At 58.4% G+C, this 22,987-nt stretch overlaps 1 protein-coding gene across 2 annotated transcripts in view; it reads left to right on the plus strand.

Annotated features, from left to right (window-relative positions):
- Positions 1-22,130, plus strand: part of VAC14 (VAC14 component of PIKFYVE complex) — a 108,420-nt gene extending 86,290 nt beyond the window's left edge. For both annotated transcript variants that reach the window (XM_031949960.1, XM_031949961.1), the window contains exons 15-19: positions 11,636-11,810; positions 13,116-13,234; positions 13,622-13,701; positions 16,493-16,643; positions 21,460-22,130. In XM_031949960.1, the coding sequence (XP_031805820.1) occupies positions 11,636-11,810; positions 13,116-13,234; positions 13,622-13,701; positions 16,493-16,643; positions 21,460-21,622 (688 nt within the window). In that variant the 3' untranslated portion in view covers positions 21,623-22,130. The remainder of the gene's footprint in view (positions 1-11,635; positions 11,811-13,115; positions 13,235-13,621; positions 13,702-16,492; positions 16,644-21,459) is intronic.
- Positions 22,131-22,987: the final 857 nt, after the last annotated feature.

Raw genomic sequence — 22,987 nt, forward strand, 5'->3', positions numbered from 1 at the left:
CACACTGCTCTAGAGCTTGCTGTGCAGTCGGTGAGAGGGCCTGCGCCGTCATGGGCTCTCCTCAGCTCCTGTGCACTCAGTCACCGTCTCTGCTGACTGTACTCAGGTCTGGCTTCCCTGCCCTCGCCGGTCTCATGTCTCAGCCGCTTCTCAGCACCGTGGACCAGCCGTCTAGCCACCTGTCCCAAACCACTCTGTGCCCCAAGCCCTCTCCCACCGCCACCTTCCCCGTCACCATAGGGGTAACAGTGGTCTCCAAACTAGGATCATCCTGGAGTCCTCCATATCTTATCGCCGCCTCCCCACCACCTGTGTCTGAGCCATTGCCAGAGCCCGCAGATCCCCCCTTTGCACCTTCTTTCAAGCTCTCCCCTTGCTCCTCTGACACTGTTCCCATGCAGACCCATCGCAGCACTCTCCACTGTTGCAGTATCTGCTGGGAGGGTCTGCTTGTCTCGGGTCTCTCCCCATGCCAGTCCAGTCTCCATTCAGTGTCAAAATGATTTTCCTGAAGTTCAGGAGCCACTGTGTCTCACATGCCCGAGTAAACTCCACTGGCTGCCTATTGCCTCAGGATCAGATACACAGTCCTCTGTTTGACTTTCAAAGGTCGTTCTAACCCAGCTCCCTCCTACCCATCCAGTCTTTTTGCACATTAATCCTTGCCACATACTTTTTTTTTTCTTTTTTTAGGTTATATATATATATACATTCATTTTTTACATATTTCAGTGTGAGTCATGTTGGGAGAGAAAAATCAGAATAAAAGGAAAAAACATGAGAAAAAAAAAAAGGTTAAAATACTATGATTCAATCTGCATTCAGTCTCCATACTTCTCTGGATGAGGATGGCATTTTCCATCCAAAGTTTATTGGAACAGCCTCAGATCACTAAATTACTGAGAAGAGCCAAGTCTATCATAGTTGATTATCACACAATCTTGCTATCGCTGTATACAATGTTCTCCTGGTTTTGCTTGCTTCATTCAGCATTAGTTCATGTAAATAAGTAAAGTTCATGTAAATCTTTCTAAAATCACCCTGTTGATCATCTTATAGAATAGTAATATTCCATTCCTTTCATATACCATAACTTGCCCAGCCATTCCCCAACTGATGGGCATACACTCATTTTCCAAGTCTTTAAAGCCACAAAAAGGGCTGCTACGAACTTTTTTGCACATGTGGATCCTTTTCCCTCTTCTCTGATCTCTCTGGGATACAGACCCAGAAGTGCTTGCCACATATTTTTCAATCCAGTAACACTGGCTTCCTTGCTATTCCATGAGCAAACACTGTATCTCTTGGCTCCAGGTATTTTTTTCTAGCTGTCCTCCTTCCCTGGAATATTCTCCCTTTTCATCTCCACCTAGTGCCTTCCCTGGTTTCTTTTAACTCCCAAGTAAAATGCCATCTTCCACCGGAAACCTTTCCCATTCTTTCTTAATTCTGTGCTTCTTCTATCTTTTAAATTTTTCCCCAATTACATATAAAAACCAATTTTTAATATTCATTTTTTAAAATTTTAAGTTCTTCATTTTCTGCTTTTTTCCTCTCTCCTCCCTGAGATGGCAAGCAATTTGATATAGTTATCCATGTGTAGTCATGCAAAACATATTTTCATATTAGTCATGATGTGGAAGAAAGCACAAACCAAAAGGAAAAAAAATAAGAAAAACATAGTATTCTTTAATTTGCATTCAGACTCCATCAGTTCTTTCTCTGGAGGTGGATATTATTTTTTTATCATAAATCATTCAGAGTTGTGTTGGGTCATTGTATTGCTGAGAATAGCTAAGTCATTTACAATTGATCATCATAAAATGTTGTTACTATGTACAATATTCTGCTCATTTCACTTTATATCCGTTTAGGTAAACCCTTCCAGTTTTTTTTCTGAAAGCATCCTCCTCATCATTTCTTATAGCACAATAGATTTTTATTACAATCATATGTTACAGTTTGTTCAGCTATTCCTCAATTGATGGGCATCCCCTCAACTTCCAATTCTTTACCACCAAAAAAAAAAAAAAACTATAAATATAGTTGTACATATAGGTCCTTTTCCTTCTTTTAAAAAAAATCTCTTTGGAATATAGACCTATTAGTGATATTGCTGGGTCAAAAGGTATGCAGTTTTATAACCCTTTTGTGTATGGTTCCAAATTGCTCTCCAGAATATTTAGATTAGTTGTCAACTCCACAAATATCCCCTCCAACATTATTTTCCTTTTCTGTCACATTGGCCAATCTGATAGGCATGAAGTGATATCTCAGACTTGTTTTAATTTGCACTTCTCTAATCGGTAGTGATTTAGAAACAATTTTTGTGTTACTGCAAATAGCTTTGATTTTTTTAAAAATCTGAAAATAGCCTGTTTGTATCCTTTAATCATTTATCAATTGGGGAAATGACTCATTCTTATAAATTTGACTCTTCCTCTCTATATATTTGAGAAATAAGAGGAGGGAAAAGAACCCACGTGTGCAAAAATGTTTGTAGCAGCTGTTTTTGTGGTAGCAAAGAATTGGAAAACGAGTATATGCCCATCAGTTGGGGAATGGCTGAACAAGTTGTAGTATATGAAGATACTGAAATATTGTTGTTCTGTAAAATTGATGAACAAGCTGATTATAGAAAGGCCTGGAAAGATTTACATGAACTGATGCTGAGCAAAACAAGCAGAATCAGGAATACATTGTACACAATAACAGCAGGAATGTGTGACGATCAACTATGAAACTCTTGGTTCTTCTCGGTTAGTTCAGCAATCCAAAGGAATCCCAATAGACTTTGGACAGAAAAATGCCATCTGCATCAGAAAAAGAAGTAAAGAGACTGAATGTAAATCAACACATGCTATGCTCACTTCTTTTTTCTGTTTTGTTTTTTTTTTAATCTCTCCTATGGTTTTTCCCTTTCGCTCTGATTTTTCTCTCCCAACATGATTCATAAAGTATATTAATAAATAAATTTACTAGGGAAAAAAGAGAGAAATAAGGCCTTTATCAGAGAAACTTGCTGTAAATTTCCCCCCCCCCCCCCCCCCAGTTTTCTGCTTTCCTTCTAATCTTGGCTGCATTGATTTTGTTTGTATAAAATCTTTTTACTTTAATGTAACAAAGTATCCATTTTACTTCCCATAGTACTTTCTCTTGTTTGGTTATAAATTCTTCTCTCATCTATAAATTTGATAGGTAAACTATTCCATGCTTCAAGTATTATTTCTATGTCCATTTTATGTATATGTCCATTTTATCTCTTATCTTGGTATATGATATGAAATGTTTCTGCCAAACTGCTTTTCAGTTTTCCCATTAATTTTTGTCAGATAGTGAATTCTTGCCCCCAAAGCTTAGATCTTTGCATTTATCAAAAATTAGATTACAATGGCCATTTTTTACTATATATTGTTCACCCAGTATACACCACTGATCCACCCTGTCTTACCTATTAGCCAGTACCAGATTATTTTGATGATTACCACTTCAAACACAGTTTGAGATCTGATAATGATTTCTCTGTTAGTCTATACCTTTTGTTCTTCCAGATGAATTTCACTATTATTTTCTGTAGCTCTGAAAAATATTTTTGGTAGTTAGATTAGCAAGGCACTGAATAAATAAAATAATTTAGGTAAAATTATTGTATTGGCTCAGCTTATGCATAAGCAATTGGAATCTTCAGATTGATCAGTTCTGACTTTATTCATGTGAAAATTCTTGTCGTCTTCATAATTCCTTAAATATTCCAATTTATCCTGTATATAGCTTGTTTATACATATCTGCTTGTTGTCTTCTCTCTTTGAAAGTAGAAACTATCTTTTTGTCTCTTTTCGTATCTCTAGTAATTAGCACTGTGTCTGGTATATAGTAGACATTTAATAAATGTTTATTAACTGGCTGCATTAAGTGATGGCTGTGGCAGAGGAGAAAAGGGAGTCACATGTGAGATATGTCACTAAAGCAAAATTGACAGGCCCTGGTAATCAATTATGGGAAGGAGGGTGGAATGAGTGGATGGGAAAGCACAGAGACGTCTGCATAGAGGATGATCGAATCCATGAGAATTGATGAGATCAGAAGTGAGGGTCCGGAGGCAGCGGGATAAAGGCCCAACTGGAGCCAGGGGAGCAAGCAGGACACAGAGGAGGAGCAGCTGGACACGTGGGGGAAGGCCAGGACCCCCAGGGAGAAGGGGGACAGATGCTGTCAGGGGCTGCAGAGGGGCTATGGAGCAAGGCTCCAGGGAAGACCCCTTTGGAGAGCAGCTTTGATTGAAGCCAGACCACAGCGTTTCAGAGACGTGGATGTCCTGTGGACCCATGGGGGGGAACAGCTGCCAGCAGGTCAGCGGGAGGAGTAGCCAGAAGCAAGAAAGACGAGATTGCAGCAAAGTGCCAGGGGATGGCCGCTCCTTGGGCTGCCGAGAGGCAGGCCTTGGCACAGTGAAGGGCCACCTGTTCAGGGGAGATGGTGGCAGAAGGCATCGCGGTTGGGCTTTGGATGGACTTCTGCTCCAGACCTCCTGCCGGCTCTCCCCAGAGGACCAGCCAGGGAGTGGGGCAGGAAGCCAGGCGGTCTTGTGCTGGTCACTGATCCCCATAAGGGTGGCTCTGGGGAAATGGGCAGCTGCTGGGACAGGGATCCTTCTCCCCTTCTCTCTGCCCAGTGTTGCAGCCCACGCCACTCCCTCGGCCCTCTCCTAGCAGCGTGCAACAAGACCTAGGAAACTAAGACTCCCTCCATCCTCTTCCTCACCCCCACCCCTGAAACCTTTAAGTGTATCGGCCTCTTCGCCTGCATTAAGCACGATGAATTTTTAAAGCACGAGATGGCAAGGCTGCTCTGCCCTCCTTCGCTGAGGATTGACTGACAGAAAAGGGACTCAAGCAGGGAGAAGAGAACGTGTCCAGAGCTTTTTAGCTTTCTGAACTTCGGATGTGGGGCCTCTCCTCCCGCTCTAATTTTATCCTTTTTCTGAAAGCTGCTTCCTCTTTAAATTCCTGAAGGATCACAGCTGTTGAGCAGGGATGAAGGAGGTGAAGGGGGAGGGAGGGGGCATCCCTCTTCCGGGCTGGGTTGCTTAGGGGCTTGTGTGTTTTCCAGCTTCAGTATTAGATTGTTCTTTGGATTTCTTGGATACAAGACAACAGGTGCCTGCTTGAAAATAGCCTATGTCATACTAGCCTTCTGCTGCTAAAATAAACACGAACATCCAGGTGTAACTAATTGACCCATCTGTCTTTTCTGCCATGAAGTTCTAGCTTAGGAAGGGGCAAGAGTATGGGGTAGTTGGACAGGAAGAAAGGAAGAGTTCAGCTTGCCCCTCGGGGTTCCATGTAAGGAGGACCCTGTCCCCTAAGCCAACAAGGGCTAGCTGGGGCATCCTGGGGATCACCCATCCTTGAGCTTCCATTTCCATTCAACCCAAACCAAACATTTCCCTACCCAGTCATCAAATTGAAGGAATACTTCTGGACCCACCATGGACCACCCTCACATCCCCAGGTCAGAATTGACATCCAAGGATGGGAGAGTAAGAGGAGAGGCATTGGGCCAAGCTGGGGGTGTCCAGAGACGAGGAGGGAAACATCCTCTGCAGTCTCAAGGAGCCGCCCTTCTAAGGGCAGAGGAAACAAATCTGTCTACAAGTGAGTCCAAAATATGAGAGAGTTTGGGATGGAGGGGGGCTTCCATAAAGGCTCCATCCTAGAGAGTGGTTCTTGGGGTGCATTTGGAAGAAACAGAGGGGTCCTGCAAGGCAGTGTTTGAAAAAGGAGTGCATTCCGGGCCTAGGCGACCACCAGAAAGCCAGGCTGGGACTGGATTGGGAAAGACTCTGAAGCAAAATGGGCAGTTTTTTTTATCCCTGAGTTTAGATACGTCGGTGACCTTGTCAGAACTTCACTGTGGTAGCTGAGAGGGGGGCGGTTCTGAGGCAGGGAGACCAAGGAGGAGGACTCAACAGTGGTCACGGTGAGAGGTGACAAGGAAATGGCTGCTGGAAGGGAGAGTGATGGGAGAAGTGTGTGGGAGTAGAAGCAGCAAGGTTGGCTGGCTGCTGGGAGCAAGGGTAAGCGAGATTGGGAGGAAGGTGATGAGGCCGTAGTCACAGACTCTCAGTGTAGGGGACAGAGGAGGGAGGGCCCGGGAGAAGGATCCCCGCTTCGGACGGCTGGTTGCCGATACCTCCGGGATGTCCGGCTCCAGGGCAGAGTTGTCGGGGAGAATGTGCCAGTGATCTGGGGCAGGGGGAGCAGCCCCATGGGACAGGCTCTGCAGGCCCACTTGGGGGTCACTTGCCCTGCTCTGGTGAAATGGAAGGGACCGCATGAAATTACCCAAATTCCATTATTAAATAGGGGAACAAAGTTACCCAGAATCCAGACCACACCTGGAGAAAGAGAGGCTGAAGGCAGCTTGGATGGTGCTGGCTTTACTCTTGGTGTTCTGGTCGTCGCGGGGTAGTCCCCCTGGAGATCCAAGGGAGGGGGCAGGTGCCCGATGGGGGAGTGGGCCACGGCAGAAGGCAGGTGCCCTTCCTCCCCGACCGCGGTGAGCAGAGAGGGACCGGGAGGAAACGGCCCCAGTGGCTTGTGGTCCGCGGCCTCTCCCCCCCTCCCCCGAAGCTCTGACAGACCTTTGCCCATGCCTGTGCCTCTGGCGTGGCCGAAGCTGGGGAGATGCTGCTGGAGGCCCGGCCTTCGCCCAGCCTGGCCCGCTCTCGGGCGCCCCTTGTGTGCACCGGACACGGCCCCTGCTTCTGCAGCTTGTCACTCATTGGGAAGGGCTCCTTGGCCACAGCCGGGGCTTTTCGAGGGGGTGAAAGTTGGCTGGTCGCCTCAAAACAAACTTAGATGCGCTCCCTTTCCAAACCCAGCTAATGTTATAGCAGTGACAAGGAGCCTGGAAGATCCGCTGGTGGTAGAAGCTGGAGAAGAGAGCCCGGAGGTGTCCCCCATGGCTGACAGACCTTCATCCCGACGTGGGGCCACGCGGCCACAGGGGAGCCCCCCAGACTCAGAGCCTTTCCCAAGAGTGGCAGGGACATGGCACCGGTCGGTCGTCTCTCCCCTTCCCAGGCCGGGCCACCTATCCCGGGCCCCTCCCCAGCTTTCCCTGCTCACCCAGAAGCCCTTTGCTGCTGGGCAGCTGCCCACCAGCCTGGTTCTTCTGCCCAGGGACTGCCAGGGCAGAGAGAGCTGAGTGGGCGGCATGTGGTCCCAGAGGGAGCACGAGGCCCCCACAGCCTTCTGCCCCCAGGCTGCGCTGTCTGAGCCGGGGTGCCCAGAGCATCCTCAGCTGCTGGACCCCTCCCATGGGCTCCGGCCCCCAGGGCCCCCCCCCCCCCCCCCGAAACCAGATGAATGTTCGGTCTGTTTGCCAGCGCAGTGCCCTGACATGTGCCCCAGCCCCTGCCCTGGGGGGAGCAGGAATTGTCTAGGGGGGCCCATGGATGGGCCGCTGTGCTGGAGTCAGAAAGACCTGAATTTAAATCCAGCCTCAAACCCTAACAAGCTATGCTGCCCTGTGACCCTGGGCAGGTCACTCGGCCTGGGTCTGCCTCAGTTTCCTCCGCTGCCTCCGGGGTCATTCCTAGGATCAAGTGAGCTGGTGTCTGCCAAAGCTCTGCGCGCGTGAAGGGCTCTTAGTAAGTGCGTGTTCCCCCCTTCCTCCCTCTGAGAAAGGGAGAATCCTGCAGGGATCACAAGCGGCCCCCATAGCTGGGGCTTGGCTCTCTGCTGATGGGCCAGAACGTGGCTTTGGGAAGGCTCGGAGTCCCCCGAGGCCCACCGGGCCTTATCTGCTGCCCCTCCTGCAAGGCGGCTCCGGAAGGGGCGGCCCAGGGGGCGGCTCCGGAAGCAGGCAGCCCGGGGGGCGGAGGGGCCTCCGGGAGAGAACACCCCTCGCTCTTGGGGCATCCAGAGCGGGAGAGAAGCTCCCGAGCTTGTGTTTCATTGGTTCTTCTCTGGTGCCAGTTGGCAGGCCCATGACCACATGCTGAGCCAGGGCTCTCTGGGAGAATGAGCCGTCCCTGAGAGACCCAGGAGGGCACTTTGGCTAGACTTGGAGCTCAGGCGAGAAGCCCCTGGTGGGAGGTTCTTCTCTGCTTTTGGTGGCCCCCTCTTAGAAGGGGAGCCCTCGGTCAGGAAGGCCCCCCTCCCCCACTCCCTCAGCCCAAGGTCGGAAACCGGCCGGGTGAGTGACAGGAGGGCCCTGACTGACGCAGCCACGGGGGCTGGAGGGGGAGACCCCCTCTGAGGGGGGCAGGGAAGGCCGAAGCAGCCCGAGATCGGTGCACCATGGCTGCGAGACCCTCAGGCTGGGGCTGCCCTGCTCTGTGGGATGGTGGCGGTCTCGTGGCCTCGCTGGGCCTGCCCGCCTGGATGTGCTCAACCAGACAAGGGCCGAGCCGTCCTGGGCATCAGGGAGTGCGTTGGCGCAGCCCAAGCCCTGCGGTCTCAGCACAGGCGCCAGTTGCTGTTGGGCCCCCGCTCCCTCCCTGTGCCCACGGGCAGCGCCCCCATCCACGCTCCTCTCCAAGCGGCTCCTGTCCCGTCTCTTGGCTTCCTTCGGGTCCCAGCAAAGTCCGCCCTCTGTGCCCCAGTGCCGAGGCCTTCCCCAGGAGGGTCTCCCGTCATCCTTCCACATCTTGGCTCCCCCTTTGTGCCGTGAGTCCCTGCCGGGGAGGACTGTTGGGCCTGGGCTGGGGGAGGAGGTCCCAATGGGGGGCCTGGCACCAGGTGCCTGCTGGGGCAGACCCTGCGGTAGCTTGAGGGGGGCTGGCTGTTAGGCCTTCCCTACACTTTCCATCAGAGTTCCCAGGTTTGTGGGAACAGAGCTGGGAGGGCAAGGAGTGGCCTCTGAGCATGCCTTTCCACCATCTCCCTGTTGGTCCTGGGCTCCCCCCGGCCACGGCCTGCCCCAGGCCCCCAGCCCTGCTCGGGCCCTGGTGGATTGAGCCGGAGGGATCTTTAGACACCCCCTAAGCTTTGTCCCCCCAGACATCCCTGAGGGGCCGTCATTGGCCATGCACTCGCCCCGCCAGGTGCTCTCCCCCACACGGCGTCCCGGGACAGGGGCAAGATGGCACGCAGAGCACCCCCGCGTCTCGGGGACGGCTTCAGCTGTCGGGCCTTCTGCTGGGGCGGCGGCAGCTGCACCACACATGTGCGCCGGACCCCTTGTTCCCTCCGGCTTGGTCCTGGGACGACAGAACTCTGGAGGGGGCTCGCGGCCTGGGAGCGCACTGGGGAAGACTTGGGCCACCTTTCTTCCCGTTGTAGGCCGGGCTCTGCGCCAGCCCTGGCTCCCGACCGGTCAGGCGCCCCTGCCCGGGGTGTGTCCCGCCCCGGCGCCCGCCGCTCTCTCCCTCGCCCGCAGCTACTGGGCACAAGGCGCTCCCCTGGGGGCCGAGCCCGCGGAGTCAGAACAAGGCCCCCGGAGTTGGCCGCCAGAGTCGGGGGGAGGCCGCAGGAGCCGCCGGGCCCCTTGGGGGAGTTGGGGGGAAGTGAGAGGGAAGGAGCCAGGGAAACAGGCACTCAGGGTGAGAACAGGAAGCAGCCTCCAGGGCAGAAGCGCCAGAAAAAGTAGAGGGGGGAGGGGACGGGGGACAGGTGCGGGGATTGGCACGAGCACCAGGTCCCACTCTTCACTGCGCAGAGGAGCCTAAGGGGGAGGGGAAGCCTGTGGAAGCTTTGGCTTTCTGAGGGGGGGGCGAGAGGCGCAGCCATGGCTCCCCGGCTCCCTGCGCCCCGAAGGGACAGGGTGGGGAGCTTGCTTTGGGAGTCTCGAGGCGCCTGTGTTTGACCCACCTCACCCCCGGGGGGCCGGCAGGCCTTCCGAGTCTGGGAGCCCTGCCACCCCCCCACCCCCCCCCCACCCCCCGCCGTTCTGCTCTTCTACTCGTACTTTTGATCTCCCAGCACTTAAGGCGGAAGACTGCTGAAGCCAGCTGAGAATTTGGGGCGGGGGGTGGGTTGGGGACCCCTCCTGCTGGTAAAGTCCATTCCCTTCGTCCTCAGTCTCCTTGGTTTCTCCCCCCTCCTGCTGGATCTGTAGCAGAGGTGGGGGGCGGGGGGGGGGGGTTACCCTGTTTCTCCATGACCAAATGCTCTAGGATTTTCCTAGCGCCACCAGAAGCAAAAAAACAAAACAAAATCTCCAGCTAATCAGAACCAGGCGGACGACAAGGCCGGGGCTTGGGTTCCGAGGAGGACTTGGCAGAGGTGGGAGCGGCTCAGCGGCGTGATGGAGGCTGCTTTGAGGGAACGTTTTCTCCATCTGGCCCGGTGTGAGGATGGGGGAGAGAAGCCTCCCAGTCTGGGAGGGAGGCGGCCACTCAGCGGTGTCGCCGTCGGCTCCGGGCCAGCCCCATTTCCAGCTCTACCCTTCTCTCAGAACTGAGTTGTTGTCTGTGGGTTCGGTGCTGTAGCCTTCCCTAGAGAACTTGGACACATGGGCCCCACTGAGGCGTTTCCACGGGGGCTTTGGGGGCTGGGCTTCCGTGTCCCCTTAAAGAAATCATACCGAGAGAAGAGCAGCCCCTCCCCAGTCACTTCCTGTACCTTCCCTTCCTCTGGGACTTTGGGGACTTTTGTAAGCTCCTTGAGGGCAAGCACCCTGCTGGCTTTGGACTATCCTCATTTAGCATAGTTCCTGGCAAGCCAGCAAATGTGTGATAAACAACAGAAGGCCCCAGTAGAGATAAGGACATGTGCTTTTAAAACTAGCCTAACTCATTTCAGTTTCTCCCCCAGAATTTTCCTCAGGATTCTCTAGATATTGATGGAATCGTGTCTTAGGGGCTCAATTCTTGGGGCTTTATTTTGTTTGGTCACAATTTCATTTGTGTCCAAAAAAAAAAAAGTCTTTCCATATTTCTTTATACTCCATGTATATTAGTTCATCTTCTTTACCTTTCCCCCTTCATCTCTCTCTCTACAGGGCATCAGTCCTTCTCTGGTTTACTTTCTGCAACATCTCTTTTAAGACACTCTCTTCTCCATGCTTTTTCCAGTGTTTATTCCCCTCTTAGTCTGACCTGGCCACTTCAGGGTTAGCTTCCTGTCTTCAGCCCCCTTCTCCCACCCCCACCATAGAAAACCGTGTTCCTTCCCACAGAGAAGCTCTCCTACAGATTCAGAGAGTTGTCTTCCCTCTCTCTCTCTGCTTCCCAATGGCCAAGCAAGTGAGCATGAAAGAGCGCCTATGGGTCCCTCTGGAGATTCGGCCTCAGGAACCCCTTGGCTGCAGACTCATTAGCAGCCTCCCACCCAACCCTTTGTAGCTTCCCTTGGCCCCTGGCTTTTGAGCCTTTGGGGGCTGCCAGGAGTTAATGAGGTCAGGACGTGGGCGTCACACCTCTGGATCGGTAGCCAAGGTGAGATTTGTTGGGAAGAATGGAGCCCAACCTCTTTCTGGATCTTGGCTTGTTTCAACAAGCCCCCTTCTGCCAGCACAAGGCCCCAAGTCCGGGTTAGGGAAGGTTGCCCAGTGAGCTGGAGCAGCGTCTGGGGGAGCTGGGGGAGCTCTCCTGGGCCCTGAGCGAAGGCGCGGGGATTCCCAGGGTACCTTGCCCAGGCCCTCTCCGGGCCCCTAACCCCGAGTGTCTGATTCTGTCTCGCACAGGCAGCTGTGTCTCCTGTTGAATGCTGAAAACATCTTCCACTCTATGGCCGACATCCTCCTTCGAGAAGAAGACCTCAAATTTGCCTCAACGATGGTTCACACGCTCAACACCATCTTACTGACCTCCACAGAGCTCTTCCAGCTAAGGAATCAGCTCAAAGACCTGAAGACTCTGGTACTTGCTCCTCCAACACTCCAACCAGTGCCTCCCTTCGCCACCAAGTGTATAATGTCCTCTTGAAAAGAAGCAGAGAAACTTAATGGCTGCCCCTCGGCATAGCCCCTTCCCTTTCTACCTCCAACCCCCCAAGATCACTCGGAGTGAAATTTCATTCAGATTTTCTTTACTGACTTAGCACAGAATTTGAATCACTGTAGGGAAGTAGCCAAATGGTCCTCTTAGGAGCTCGTCTCCCCTTGATTTCCAGCCTTGTCCTTTCCCAGAACATCTGCCTTATGTCTGGAGGGAGAGGAGGGGTCATGGCCGTTCAGGGCCATCCCAGCCCTCGACACCTCCCACCTCCCTCTCTCCTTTCCTGTCCCATCCTTGGGTAAGAGAAAACTGGGCACCCAGGGTCCCCCATATGCCAGGTTGATAAAGAATCTAAAGGTCACGGGGTTTTCCCTGAGGTCCCTGTTGATAGTTGGGTGACTTGGGGGCCACTTTGCCTCCTCGAGTGGAGAGGAATTAATCCAGCTTGATAGCTGGCCCCCATGTCCAGGGACGGGGCCTTTTGTTTGTGAGAGACCGTCCGGGGGGTGTGGACGTGTGACTGGAGTTCTGGCTTGTTTTCCCCAACTTTGGGACCCTTTCCTTTCCCCGGCCCCTCACGGGGGCCCTTCTCCTCCACAGCTGGCACCTCTGTGTGTGGCGATGGGCACAGTCTGGGGGCCATGTGGCCTGTCTGTGTCCCAGGCTCCACGTGATGCCCGAGTCAGGCACGGGCAGGAGGGAGCCTCAGACCACCACGGCTTTCTCCCACAGACCCTTTGGCAGGGTTTAGAATCCCATCAGAGCCCAGTGTCTCTCATCCCATGTTAGAGAGGAAGGAGCCCAGGGCCTGTGGAGCAGGGGACCGTTAATTGGGGGGGACCCCCAGAGAGGTCAGGTCTTTGTGTGGGCCCAGAGCCCTAAACACACAAAGCTGGCGTCAGGCTCGGGGGCCCAGGGAGGGCTGGACTAGGAGCCCGATGGCCCAGGGGCACGGGGACCTCCAGTCTCCTAGGCCGGGCCTCACTCAGACCCGCGGGGGATAGACAAGTCTGCAGCCGGACTCTGCCTGGCTGGGAAGGGGCCGGCCTCTAGGGGCTATTTCCAGACACTTGCACATTCCTCAAGCATTCTCCCTCGGGGTGGAGACTCGGCTCTCCTTGGGGCTGGGGCTGGGGACAGGGGCCGTCCCCTCCCGGAGCCCAGGCCCAGGGGCACCCCAGGCCGGCCCCTGCTCACCCCTCCCCCCTCCCCGGTCTCGCCTCCCAGGAGAGCCAGAGCCTGTTCTGCTGCCTGTACCGCTCCTGGTGCCACAACCCCGTCACCACGGTGTCCCTCTGCTTCCTCACCCAGAACTACAGGCACGCCTACGACCTCATACAGAAGTTGTATCCTTTTCTGCAGGGGCCGGGGCTCGGTGGGCGCCAGGCTGGTCCCTCCCCTCTGACCCTGCGCCCTGAGGGCCGGCCCATGGCCCTCCTCGCTGGGACCGCGGGGGGGGGGGGGGGACGAGGCCACGGCGAGACTGGGCCCGAGAGGGGGGAGCGGTGCGCTCATGGGGGGGGGCTTTGGCCCACTCCCCCAGTGAGAAAAAGGCCATTCCCATTTATGTCGGACCTGACTACACATGGAGCCAAGCCCGGGCCGAGCCAGGGAGCAGGGCTCTGTTCTGCTTTCGAGGGGGCAGGGCAGGGCCTGGTGCGGGACATGCCCCCCCCCCCGGGGGCCAGCAGATGCCTTCTGAGTGGGCCCTCCTTCCTTGACTGAGTGTCCAGTGGCGATCTGGAGGTCACTGTGGACTTTCTCACCGAAGTGGACAAGCTGGTGCAGCTGATCGAGTGCCCCATTTTCACATGTAAGCGCATTAGAACAGGGAGTGTGTGCGTGTGTGTGTGTCAGTGTCAGAGTGTGTGTGTGTCAGCATGTGGGCACATGTGTGTGTCAGTGTCAGAGCGTTGTGTGTGTGCACGTGTCAGTATCAGTGTGCGTGTGTGCACGTGTGTCAGTGTCAGAGTGTGTGTGTGTCAGCATGTGGGCACATGTGTGTGTCAGTGTCAGAGCGTTGTGTGTATGCACGTGTCAGTATCAGCGTGCGTGTGTGCACGTGTGTCAGTGTCAGAGTGTGTGTGTGTGCACGTGTGTCAGTGTCAGAGTGTGTGTGTGTGTGTGCACGTGTCAGTATCAGCGTGCGTGTGTGCACGTGTGTCAGAGTGTGTGTGTGTGTGTGTGTGCGCGCGTGCGCATGCGCCTTCTTGAAGGGCCCCACCGGCGTCCGGCCCCAGCTCCGGCCCACTTTTAGTAAGTGGAGCAGAAGTGACGTGTCCCTCTGCTGGGGGCCGGCCCAGGGGCCTGGATGCCCTCCCGGCCTGTGTCACCAGCTCAGTCCTGGGGTCCGGCCCCTGGGCTCCGCGGCCCTGTGGCCCTCCCTGCCCCCCCGCTGTGGAACAGCCGCCGTCGGGGAGTCTCTGCATCTTCTCTCCCCTGTGTTCCGTGTCCTTGGTACGGACAAGGCCTCCCTCCCGCCCCCCACCTCCCCGTGAGAGCCCCGGGCTGCGCTGTCGGTAGCAGAGAATGGAGCCCTTACGGCCTCTCAGTAAGGACAGGAGTCGTGTCGCGGGGGCAGAGCAGGGCACTGGGGATCCCCAACACGCGGGCGGGGGGAGCGGCGGCCCGTGCTCCCGAGGAGTCTCTGGCCGCCCCGTGCGGCCCCGGAGAAGTGGGGGACCTTCGCTCCCAGCGGTCCCGGCCTCCAGCTGGTGAGCACGGACGCCCTGGCCTAGTTTACCTGGGTCTCCCCCTTCCCAGGAAGTGGTCGCCTCCGCTCCCACATGGGGGGCTGGCTTCCATCATCGGGCCCTGCCCTGGTGATCAGTGCCATGGAGACAGGACGAGGCCCTGCTCCCCAGGAGACCCCTCCCCAGGGGCTTGATCTCTCTTCCCTTCTGGCCTTTTACCAGGGATGACCACCCCCATGGTTCAGGCTCAATCCAGTCCTTGAAACAGAGTCAGGGAGGGCCCCCACGGGGGCTCGGGGGCTCACCTCTGAGAGCACAAAGAAAGCTGCTCTTGGCTGTCCTTGGTCGTCCACGTGGTGGCCAGGTGGGTGGCGGTCTCCTCAGGAGGGAGCTCTGAGGAAGGAAGGGCCCGAGTGCGAGCTCCCCGGCTCCCCAGGACTGGCGCTGGGGCCGCAGCCCCTTCCTCCGGGGACCCATCACGGCCCCTACCAGCCCGCCCCCGAGCTGGGAAAGGCAGGACGGAGCCCCCCCCCCCCAGCAGTGAGAGGGGATCCCTGTGTCTCTCTGGCCTGGCATTCCCTGGGGGGCACCGGCCTGGCCACTGCCACGGGGGCAGTTGTGATTTGCTGCCAGTAGAGGATCAGGGGCTTCCCTCGGCAGGGGGAGGGGGGGTCTGTTTCACGGGCGGCCACTTTAGGGATGCTCTGCCCGCGCTGGGCACTCCCTCCTCCGTGGATAAGAAGAGACCCTTGTCCTCAGGAGCTCTGGGGGGCTGTCACCCTGTGTCTGAGGGTGACCCGGACCGCCCATCTCATGGGAGCCTCGCGCTCCCCGCCCTGAAGGGGGTGTCACAGCCCGCTCCCGTCACCCTCGCCCTCGGTCGGCTCAGGGGGAATCTCCCAACCTGGGGAGTCTGGAGGCAGCATCTTGGCGTCCAGTTTCAGCCTGATCTCCAGAAGCGCCCGCCAGCTCCCCCTGTGCCTGGAGGCCAGATGCTCCCGTGTGTTTGTCTCTGTGTGTTTGTGTGTGTGTCTCTGTGTGTGTCTGTGTGTGTGTGTGTGTGTGTGGAGCCAAATATGAAAGCATTTTTTCCATTCTCCCTCCCTCCACGCTCTCCTAATCCAGCGCGTCTCTCCCCAGATCGCCCTATTTATAGCTCTGCCAGCACGTGCGGCAGCAGACTCGGGGAGCTGGTGCAGGCCTTAGACCCTCGGGGGGGACGGGCATCTGGGCGAGGGGCTGGATCAGCAGGTGAGCCCGCCCCACAGTGGGGCTGGTGGGCAGCCAGGGCCCAGGGACCGGCTCCCCTCCTGGGTGTGCTGGGCTGGCGGGCTCGGGCTCCTGCTTCTTTCTGTAAAAAGTGAAAACCACAGAGGCCACGGCCTTTCCTCCCAACTCCTCATCGGCCCTTCCTGGGGTGAGGGTCCGAGGCCAGCAAGAAAGAGGGTCTTTGGGATGAGGAGAGGCGGAATCTCCCTTTGTTCTTGTGTGCGTCTGTGTGTGTGTGAAAGAGAGAAAGAGGGAGGGAGGGGGACGGAGGGAAGGAGGAGAAAGGGAGGGGGAGAGGAGATAGAAAAAAGGAAGGGAGGAGAGAGAGGCAAGGAGGGGAAGAGAAAGAAGAGAGAAAGGGAAGGGAGAGGGGAGAAAAAGGGAGGACAGGAAAGGAAGGGAGAGAGAGGGAGGGAAGGAAGGCAGAGAGAGGGAGGGAAGGAGAGGGGGCTGTTCTCCCACTGAGGAAGGCTCGGGCTCAGGGAGAGCCTGGGTGAGGTGAGCCCAGTAGGGGGCGGCTCCTGGCCCTCCTCTCAGGCTTCTCTGCTGCTGACTAAAGGGCTTGGGCCTCAAGGCCCGGGCAGGGGCGGCTGGTTCGCCTCGACCTCTCAGTGAGACCCCCCTTCCCCCATCTCTCCCTAGACCTGCGCCTGCAGCTACTGGACGTGAAAAACAACCCCTACCTGATCAAGGCCCTGTACGGGCTGCTCATGCTTCTCCCCCAGAGCAGTGCCTTCCAGCTCCTGTCCCACCGCCTGCAGTGTGTGCCCAACCCGGAGCTCATGCAGACCGAGTAAGTGCCCGCACCCTGCCCGGGACCTTCCCCTCTGCCCGCCAGCAGTCACAGCCGCAGCTTCCTGCCCTCACCACAGCCACCTGGGGGCTCAGGGTCACAGCAGCCCCCAGACCCGGGCCTCTGTGCCAGGCTGTGCCCAGTGGGACGGAAGTAGCCCGAAGCCCCCCCTGGAAATGCTGGCTTTTGAGACCTCCCCCCCAAGCTGCACTGTGGCCCATAACAAGGTCAGAGGTTCTCCCAGAGATGGTGGAAGGGGAGAAATGTGGGCAGCACCAGCAGATGGGTCTCACTGCCAGCCCCCAGGTCCGGAGGCCTCTGGTCATTGGCCCACCTCCCAGGACAGTCCCACAGAAGTGGGACCGGGGCCCGGGGAGCGTGTGGGACCGGGGGGCCGCAGAGCGTGTCCCAGAAGCTCCCGAGGGGCCCCCAAAGCCTGATGTTTTGCCGGCTGTGGGCAGAGGAGGGGCCCCAGCCCAGAATGCAGCAGCCCTGTTCGGGGGTGCCGGCCTGTCCCAAGCACGCCCAGCAGTCCTGGGGCTTGGGGAGGATGGGCCCCACCCTGAATCCGTCCTGGCCGGGTGCTGGGAACCCGTTGGGTTTTGTCTATATTTGGTAACCCTCGGAGGGCTCTGCCTCATCCACAGGCATTTGGCATCGGAGATGGAAAATTTCACTTGTCAGGTCACCATGGTAACAAGCCGAGCCAGGGAGAAGATTTACACTGAATGGAGGGAGCCCGGCTCAGTCCGATGCCCCCGTTTGTTTGGAATCCCTCTCCCCACCCCCACTGCGGGGGCCTTAGCCAGCCCTGCCGCAGCCCCGAGGGCCCCTGCTCCGGGCTTGGGCCCCTGCCAGCCCCTGGGCCCGCGGCCGGCCCTCACCTCTCACAGACATGTTCGCCCAGACCTCTGCCTGCGGAGGGATGGGGGGGGTCTGTGCCCCAGGCACTGCGGGGGGGCACCGAGGCCAGCTGGAGAGCTGGACGTGCCCAGCGAGCCCGGGCCCGAGGAAGGCGGCTCCTGGCTTTTCTCCTTCCCTGCCCCTTTCCTAGAGAGAGTTCAAGGGCACTGCTGTGCCTTGCCAGCCCTCCTCCCTCGCCCACGTGGGCCCCGAGGGCCAGCCAGCTGCCGAACCGAGCCGGGGGCAGCCCATCTCCCAGTGACCGCCAGCCCCAGAGAGGGACGGAGAGCCCCACTGACTCTGCCCGGCGGCTTCTGCTTTGCTGGGCCGAGGGGCCGAGGGTTGCCACACGTCCAGGCCCCCAAAAAACAAACGCAGTGGAGGGCTTGGTCCCCAGCCTTTGGGAAAGAGAGGGGGGATTGAATGAGGAGAGACAGGAGGGAGCGCGCTCCCCTCCCCGACCCCGCGGAGCTGTCAGCCCGAGGCCTGATTAGCAGTGACCTACATTCCATCACACACCCGAGTGGCCGTCCCCTCCCCGGCTTGGCATTGTCCCGGCATTGGCGGGGCTGTCGTGGGGGCCGGGCCCTCGCCCCAGGCTTCCCTGCTTAGGGGAGAGCACCCATGTTCTCCAGCCCCCGGGGGCTCTCTCTGTGCTCAGGGACACCCGCTCTCCCGAGACCCTGGGGCTGAAGGGGGCCGGACTCTCGCCAATTTGGTGTTGGCTGCCCCAAGCTGGGGCCCAGCCCCGGATCAAGTGCAGGGGAAAAGATTTCAGGTTAAGACTTGGAGCAGGAGGCCTGGCCGGAGGCCGATCTGCGCACACAGCTGCGAGGGGACTGTCAGAGGTGGGGAGAGGTCAGGGGAAGGAATGTCTGAGTCATCTGCTTTGTGCCAGGCTCCGTGCCAAGGGCTGGGGATACAGAGAAAGCCAAGCGAGGGTCCCTGCTCCCCAAGCCCTCGGCACCTGGGAGGATGACCAGCCGCAGCTGGGCCAGGGTGGGGGGCGATCCGCCACGGCCAGAGGGACTGGGCCAGGGAGGCCGGGAGCGGGAGGCAAAGGGTCTTGCAAGGTCTACCCCCCGCTCCTGGCTTTGACCTGAGACAGGCTTCTCCAAAAAGCTCATTGTTTGGGGTCCCCTGGACTCAGGGCTCTTGGGGCAAAGAGGATGGCCCAAGTTCAAGCCCTGTTGAGGAGCCCCTGGGGGCATCGCCCGCGTGCCCCAAAACTCCCCCAGCCAGAGGCAGAGCAGCGCTGACTGAGAAAGGTTGTAGTCGTTAACAAGCCCAAGAGGAGCCTGCCTTTGTCACGGCTGGGCTCTGAAGCGCCGGCCCCGGACTCGAGACCCTCCTCCGGGTTCTGGCCCCAGGGGCGTCACTGGTTGGGGCTCTCGGCCCCTTCCACAGCTAGAGTCTGCTTTGACCTTGGCCTTGGTCCTAAGCAGCTTTGGCAAAAATAAGGGGGACAGGAGGAGTGTGAAGGGGTCTCCGAACAGCCGGGCTGAGCGTCCAGTTGCACAGTGAGGGGGAATGGGGGCGTGGTGGGCTCTCGGCAGCTGGGCTGCTGGATCAGGTTGCCCAGGGAGCAAACAGCTGAGCTGGTTTTCAGAGACACTTGTTGGTCCCCAGTGCCATTTTCTTGGGAGGGACCTCGTCATCCAGGAACGTGGTCCTGAGAGCTTGGGCCTCTGCCCACAGAGGCCTGGACATGAACTCCTCTGGAGGGGACACCTCCTGGTGGCTCCTCTGGGAAAACAAGTGACCGCCCCTACCCAAGCCTTGCTGGGAGGAGGCTCGGGGGTCCCCACCTCTGCCCCGGGAGACGAGCATTCTCTGTGCTCCATCCAACCCAAGCCCAGAAGAGCCCAAGAAAGCAGCCCCCCAGAGGCGAGAGCCTCTGCCGGGGTCCAGCCGGCCTCTGGCCGTCACCTGCCATCAGCCCCCATGTGCTCCTGCCTCCCTGGGAGCCCCTCGTCTTGTTTCCTTCTGCTCGTGAAGCCTTGGGGGTGCCCAGGGAAGGATTCGGGGGCCGGTGGGCACGTCTGGGCGTCATGAGGCGTGGGTAAGTGCTTGTCCGGGACACCGAGGCGGCCACCGGCGTGGGTGGGAGAGAGCTGGAGAAGGAGCCACCAGCTCCTGTCTGCCTCGGGGGACAGTAACGCACCCCCTGCTGTGGCGAGTGCTGGCCGTCCCCCCAGAAACACCAGGGGGCCTGCGGTGCCCCATCTCCCCAGGGAGATCCGAGCCTCCCTCGGGAAGGGGACGGCCCTGGGAGCTGCCGGGCTCAGGGCGGATCAGGCTCCCGGCTCTGACTCAGGCTTGATTCTCCCAGGGGGCCTCAGCACGGGCCTTCCCAGACCTGCTCTGAGCCTCAAGGAACACGGGCTTCCAGACGCTGCCCAATGGCCGGGGCCCCTGGGCCCACCCACCCAATTCCAGGAGGGACCCCTCAGGGCGGGTCTGGAACCCGGAAGCTGCAAGGCTGCCTCCTGGCATCCGGCCTTGTGGGCCCCAAACGGGAGTGGGAGCCGGGGCCCAAGGGCGGCCGGCAGTGCCGCGGCTCCCCCCAGGGGCCCCCGCTGGGGCCGCGCTGTCCTCCGAGGGGGGAGCAGTTGGCGCATCCTCTCCGCCAGGGAGGGGGAGGGAGGCCAGAGCTGTGGTTTTGCTTCTTGCTGAAACCAAAAATGTGAAATATTCTGTTAGAATCTCAGCAAAAGGAATAAAAGTGCAGCCGTGGGGGTGGGGGCTTTGGCCAGGAGCCTGAGGGCCGTTGGGGCTCCAGGGTCCGGGACTCCTTGGGGTGGGCAGGGGGATAAAGTGAGGGGCACTAGGGAGGCAGAGCGTGGAGTGACCATCAGACGGCCGGGGTAGGGCTGGGCTGGCTAGGGCTGGGCCCCGGTAGGGCCAGGGCCGGGTAGGGCCGGGGCCGGGTAAGGCCTTGCCGGGTTTCTCGCTCGCCGCCAGTGTCCTCAGCTGCCCCGGACCCACCACCTCCAACCTTTTCCGAGGACTCACCCCGGCCTGCTCCCCCCCAGCCAGCCGGTCCTGGAACCCCAGCGGCCCCTTGGCCCGCTACTAGCTCGGATGTCATTCCCGTCCCCCTCCCCCCCAGGGAGAACTCATAAACAGGAAATGCTTCCCGATGGTGTCTGCTCTGGCCTCTGTCTCCAGTCCCACCCCCACCCCTGTCACCCCCGGGGCCGCATGGCCAGGAGCCAAGATGGACGGTCCCGGCCATTCCCCAGCCCTGGCTCCGAACTCCGGGGCGTGGGGGACACAAGCCGACGGTGGTCTCTAGCCCCCCTCCCATCCCTCTGTGAGCTAGGAGACCCCCGAGAGCCGCCCAGCAAGCTGCTGTCACTGGGGGACCCTGGCCCTGCCATTTAACCTCTGCTTCCGTTCCTCACCTGAAAAATGGGCTGCAGCAGGAGACAGGGGGGCAGGTCGGAGGGTCACGGCACGGTGACTGAGTGACAGTGGCCCCCGAGTCGGGGACCTCCAGTCCTTGTCTCGGACTTTCCTAGTAGGCCATCACGCCTCCCCTCCATCAGGCCTTCCCTCTGACAGAGCAGAGGCCGCCCACCGTGTGGGAGGGACCGTGGCCCCCTCTGTGCTCAGGGAAGCCGGGCCCTTTCCGCGCCTCCCCCAGGCCCGGGCTGGATGGCTGTGACCCTCGCACTGGCGTGGGCTCTCCAATCGAGCATCGAACACCAGCCGCTCTCCCTGGAAAGTCCGCCGGCGTGCCGCGGCGGCTTTTAATGCCAGCCTGGGCCTGGGACCCTGTGCCTGACCCAATCCCTGGCCTTGGGAGCTTCTGCCGCTGCCCCGGGCCCGGGTTCCAGGTTCTGGGCTGGGACAGACTCCCGAGGAAACCGCCCCCCGCCCTCACGCGGGCCCTTCTCTTGTCTCTCAGGGATAGTGTGAAGACGGCCCCCAGCTCCCGGAAGGCAGACGCCCCCAGCATCGACTATGTGGAGCTCCTGCAGCACTTTGAGAGGGTCCAGAACAAGCACCTGGAGATGAGACACCAGCGGAGCGGGCGTGGGGACCAGCTGGACCGCAGGATCGTTCTCTGAGCCCTTGGCACCCACAGCTTGGGGCCAGAGGACCACTTGTGGCCTTCACAAAGTCCTCCCCCGGACCCTAGCGGGGAACTGGGCAGGTGTGGCTAGGCCGCCCTCCAGCCAAATAGGAAGCCCATTCAAGGGCACAGGAAGCATCGCCTGCCCCTGCTGCCCCCCTCTCTGCCCCGTGCCCGGGGGACCGGGCTGGCTGCGGCTCCCCGGCCCTTCCCAGCTGGGCTAGAGCGGCGGCGGCGGCTCCCTGTGGGCGGCCTGAGATGCTCCGCTCCGCTCAGAAGTACCCCCACCCGCTATCAGCCTCTGTGAGCAGCCCCTTGGGCTTGGATCGAGAGCAGAGCTCTGCCGCCCCTCCCCGAAGCCCCGATCTCCGGCATGTAGGTGTCTCTGCACACGTGTATGTATATATTCTGGCTCCCGGTCTTGTCTCCACCGGGGCCACGGAGGTTGGTATGGAATGATGGAGATCTCCCCCCCCCAAATAAAGGAATGACGCTAAATTCTATGCTCCCGGACTCGGGCTGCTTTATTGTTTGGAAGCTCCCTGACTCACCCTGTGGGTTCTTCAGCGCTCGCGGTCCTTTCGGCCCCGACTCCCCGGCACCAAACCAGACGGTCTCAGGGAGCCAGACCCTCCCCGGCCCCCAGGAGGGGCCCATGAATGCTGGGGGACCCCCTCCCAAAGGCCTCCTAATTCCCAACAGAACCAGTTGTTATTTTAAAGATCACTTCAAAAGGCAATTGGAATGTGACTTATTTCCCTGCCACAGGATGGCTGTGGTGTCAGGACCGAGGGGAGGCCCCTCTGGCAGAGGCTCTCCAACGAGGGGCCGAGGGGAAACTGAGGCAGGCAGGGTCCCATGGAGGAAACCCGGGAGAGCCTGCACCCCCCCCCTTGCAGCTCCCCGGGGATCCAGGGGGGAGGCACCAGGCGACACCCCTTGGGGGCCCTGGCTTGGTCTCCCCAGTGCTCCACACTAGCTGCCTTGGGTAGAACTAAGTTCGCCCTGTGGTTCTGGCTGGGTCAGTAACAGGACACCGAGTCCCTCCCATATGCCAGGCACTGAGGAGAGAGGGGAGCTCCTGGAGGAGGAAGTCACACCTCTCCTGTCACTCAGAGGCTCTGACCCCCAGGGTCCCAGAAGCAGGACCCGAAGCCAGGAGCTGGCCCCCAAGGGGGGGAGGGGAACATCTCAGCCAGCTAAAAACGGGGTGGGGAGGGGGGGCCGCAAGAGAGAAAGGAAAGGGGCCGGCCTTCCAGGATCTGACACTCCAGGGCAGGGAACGAGCCCAGCTTCCAAAACGTGTGCAGGGCAGTGTCCCTCCGGGAGGGCCCCAGCGGCTAGGGGATCCGGGAGAGCT

This window comes from Sarcophilus harrisii, chromosome 2, assembly GCF_902635505.1.
Source record: "Sarcophilus harrisii chromosome 2, mSarHar1.11, whole genome shotgun sequence".
NCBI lineage: Eukaryota > Metazoa > Chordata > Mammalia > Dasyuromorphia > Dasyuridae > Sarcophilus > Sarcophilus harrisii.